Genomic DNA, 3,558 nt, shown 5'->3' on the forward strand with positions numbered 1-3,558 from the left:
CTCTTTGAGATGACACGGGATAGTATGTAGGCCAAGGAAAGATGTACAATGTATACAGGGTACCCCTACAACAACATGCATGACCATATATTCATAGACTGTAATCAACATACACAAACATACACACACACACACACACACACACACACACACACACACACACAGAAACACATACACATATAGTTCTCGCCGCCTACACGCATTTTGAATGACTCACCCGTCCCGCATATCCTTTTCTCAGTCTCGGTAACTTTTATATGCCTCCTCGATTATGAGCATATACCCCACACACACGTCATAGTCGTTTGGTATATCAGGTATACTTTCAGCATGACATTCATAAATAACACTTGTCTTGTAGCGGTAAATGGGAAAGACTCTCTGGCGACACAGATAAAACAACTTATCATCTTATTGGTTAAAAGATATATGCTTAACTGTTACGTAAGCATCTAAGACTTAACGGTACCAAGTGCAGACAATGATGCACTAACTAACACAATGCAGTTTTACAATATTACTTGACTCCGTCTACCCGTCTACCAGTAATAGATGTTTGCATTTCTGCTCGCTTTTTTATCTCTCTCTCCTCTCTTTCTATCTCGAGAGCGCTAATATGCCCCTCTGTAATAGTTAAACTGTGAATGACGTTATATAACATCCCATTAGAAAGTTTGACAAAAATATCGTAATGCATCTATATACATATTCAGGTATGCATGTATGAATGGAAAAATAATATATGCAAGTAGCACGCATGTCTTAAACACACATTTACATGTGTGTATGAAGTAAAACTGAACGTAATGAAAAATGGAGAAACACATAGGTAAAGTTATTCCGGAAAAAAATAATCATCATAATCGCTTTCTCCTTGGGACGGATATAGTACATTCCTTATCTTCCGGTGAAGCGGAAATGACTTACCTTTCACGACCTTGTATAATGTAATGCTGACCCGGAACCTCGTCTCCGTCCAGCTACCAACACAGAGCACCTGGCACGGAGAGTGCCATGCGCGTTCTCTGGCTCTCTGCTGGCTGGAATGTCAAACACGTGCTAGGACAGAGGGAGAGTCTGGAAGAAAGTATCTCTAAGTAGAAGAGGCAAAAGATACACTACTCATTACCTATATCCTCTAATCAATACGTAAATAAGATATTTGTAATGGGATAACCCATTCAAATAAACGTAATATTTAACTGCATGGAGAGGAAAAAAATAATGTTTTTACAATGTCGCTAAATACGAGTGTTAGGCACAAGCATCATGACACAGGCAGTATGTTGAAGGGCGCGTGTAACAACAGCGTAACATTAATTTGTTCTCTGTTATCCAGTATTACCTTCACAACTTCAAATTACCCCAATTTACTTCCTTCTGATAGCTATTCTCATTAACTCAAATATTTCACTTCAGTTGCTGAGTCCTACGCCACAGGAGGACTACATGATATCCCTCTCTGCACGAAGTTCAAAGCAAGGAAAGAAAAAAGAAAGAGCGGGTGGACCCAGGTATGGTCGGCACGAGGGCAGACCTTCGCAGTGCACATGTGTACACACTCGCTCGCAGCGTGTGAGCCTCGAATACTATAAGGTCATTAACGATAGTGTCTAATGGAATGAAATCATTTACTACAGATATCTTTACATCCTATTTCGTGTATTTGTCGTGGGAACAGATCCAAACAGTCAATAGAATTCGTAGTATTAAAAAATAACTACTCCATATGCAAGGTGGCTACAGAACATGCGTACATGCATGTGATGTTTGTGTGTGCGCTTGTACGTCCCGGTGTGTGTACGTGCGTATGTGTGGGTGAGAGTTAGTGTGGAGGAAGGGACTGACTCAGACAGCCGCGGGTGGCCAGAGTCGCTATCTTGCTGTGTGTGGTTGGAGGTCCGCCTGTTGTGCTCCCCGTCTGTGGATCTTGTGTGTGCATCTGCGTCTTCGCTCTGGCGGCTCTTGGAACTGTTCATTACTTGTTGATATTAAGATGTACGTAAATATGTGTTGTGATCGTTTCTTGAAACATGTGCGATATAGAAAGTTGGATGGTGGGTGTAGAAAGTGACAGGCCCGTGTGAGGTCCTCTTGCGCGAGGGGGAAGTGAGAAATGGGGAATCTACAGACAATGTATGATTATTTCTTTATGCTTGATCTTTTTATTACACATTATTACCATTGCTAATGACAAATCTTCTTAATGTCTTGATAGTTGATTCCATATTAATAGTGAATTGAGTTTCATTATCGCGGACATCTATTTGATACAAGGTTTGGATATTTTTACATAAAGTTTATTATCAGTTATCTCGTGTATAATGTAAGATAAAAGAAAACACAGGGCAAGTCGGACCCACGAATGTTGCCGCCTCAAAATATACGGATTGAAGTGTGTGTAACATCTTGACATTCATTGACTATTTTGACTTAAGCAATAATTATTTATCAGTGTAGATGTTATTTTCTTTTCTGTTATTAATTTTCTCTTGATTCTTGGTGCCACTACATACACCAAGTACTCAAATAAGTCTGTAAGAAATCAGCTGATAGTAGTTGTTTCCCTCAGCATAAGCTTCTGCTGCCAAACGCTCCTCACTGAGCCTTGCTTCCATTATGTTTCGTTCAGGGACTCATGTTAAGAGAATATCCACCTTAAGGAACACTCATTTACAAATTTGAACACGGTCAGTACGGCCAACTCATTCTTCCTTGCTCAGATGCAAAAGTAACACGATATACTTTACGTGTTAAGAGGTTAAAATCACGACCGACGAAATGTAATTGGACGTGCATTAAAACCAGAGGAAGGAAAGGAGCAGTGTGGCTGGGCGCGGCCGGTGCGTGCTGCCCTCTCGCCATTGCCAGCTGAGCCAGTGTTCATCCGGGCCCTTGTGAACATGGTGACAGTGGCTCAGGAGCTCTCGGATTTATCCACCTAATCTGACGCTATCTTGAATTCCAGAGGATATATACAATAATGAGATAAAAGTATACGTATTCGATATTGTTTGTGTGTGGAGACTCGAGGTGCTGGTGAAGCAGGTAAGGAGATAACTTGCGAAATGTCTACCTATGTCAGAGCCAGCCAGAGCTCTTGTTATTGTTGATTCCAAGATGGCTGGTCCTTTTGGGTGGCTGGGAGAGCACTGATATGATTCTTTACGTCCTTCTCTTACAGGATGGAGTTAAGAGTTGGCAACAAGTACCGTCTTGGACGGAAGATAGGAAGTGGATCCTTCGGTGACATTTACTTAGGTGAGTACACAAGCAAAATGAAGCTTAGGAGGCGAGACTTTGTTGAAATGGGTGTGAACGGTTCAGGCCTTCCCAGCGCCTCTGTTGACAAAGGAAGACACCAACAAAGCGCCTAGATGTTTTCGCACATGGATATGTTTGCATACACGCTACTCGTCTCCCCGGAATCAGATGTAATTATGGAAAAATCAGCATATCTTTCTTGACGGGAATCCCCCAAGAGTGGTGCATTCCGGAGACCATAAATCCCGAGGGTAGACTCGCTTCTCGGACGTTTATGGTCGGGATTTTGGGGCG

General features: G+C 42.0%; 1 protein-coding gene across 1 annotated transcript in view; it reads left to right on the forward strand.

The window, feature by feature from the left end:
- The first annotated feature begins 1,269 nt into the window (after positions 1 to 1,269).
- The window catches only part of LOC147470010 (uncharacterized), a 3,576-nt gene continuing 1,287 nt past the window's right edge, over positions 1,270 to 3,558 (forward strand). The window contains exons 1-4 of the mRNA XM_086545777.1: positions 1,270 to 1,281; positions 1,420 to 1,596; positions 1,826 to 1,998; positions 3,185 to 3,558. The exon at positions 3,185 to 3,558 is cut by the window's right edge and continues 1,287 nt beyond it. Coding sequence (XP_086401903.1) covers positions 1,270 to 1,281; positions 1,420 to 1,596; positions 1,826 to 1,998; positions 3,185 to 3,377 — 555 coding nt within the window. The 3' untranslated portion in view covers positions 3,378 to 3,558. The remainder of the gene's footprint in view (positions 1,282 to 1,419; positions 1,597 to 1,825; positions 1,999 to 3,184) is intronic.

Source organism: Penaeus japonicus, unplaced genomic scaffold (assembly GCF_977035675.1).
Source record: "Penaeus japonicus unplaced genomic scaffold, GWHDUDI00000001_assembly GWHDUDI00000017, whole genome shotgun sequence".
Classification (NCBI taxonomy): Eukaryota; Metazoa; Arthropoda; class Malacostraca; order Decapoda; family Penaeidae; genus Penaeus; species Penaeus japonicus.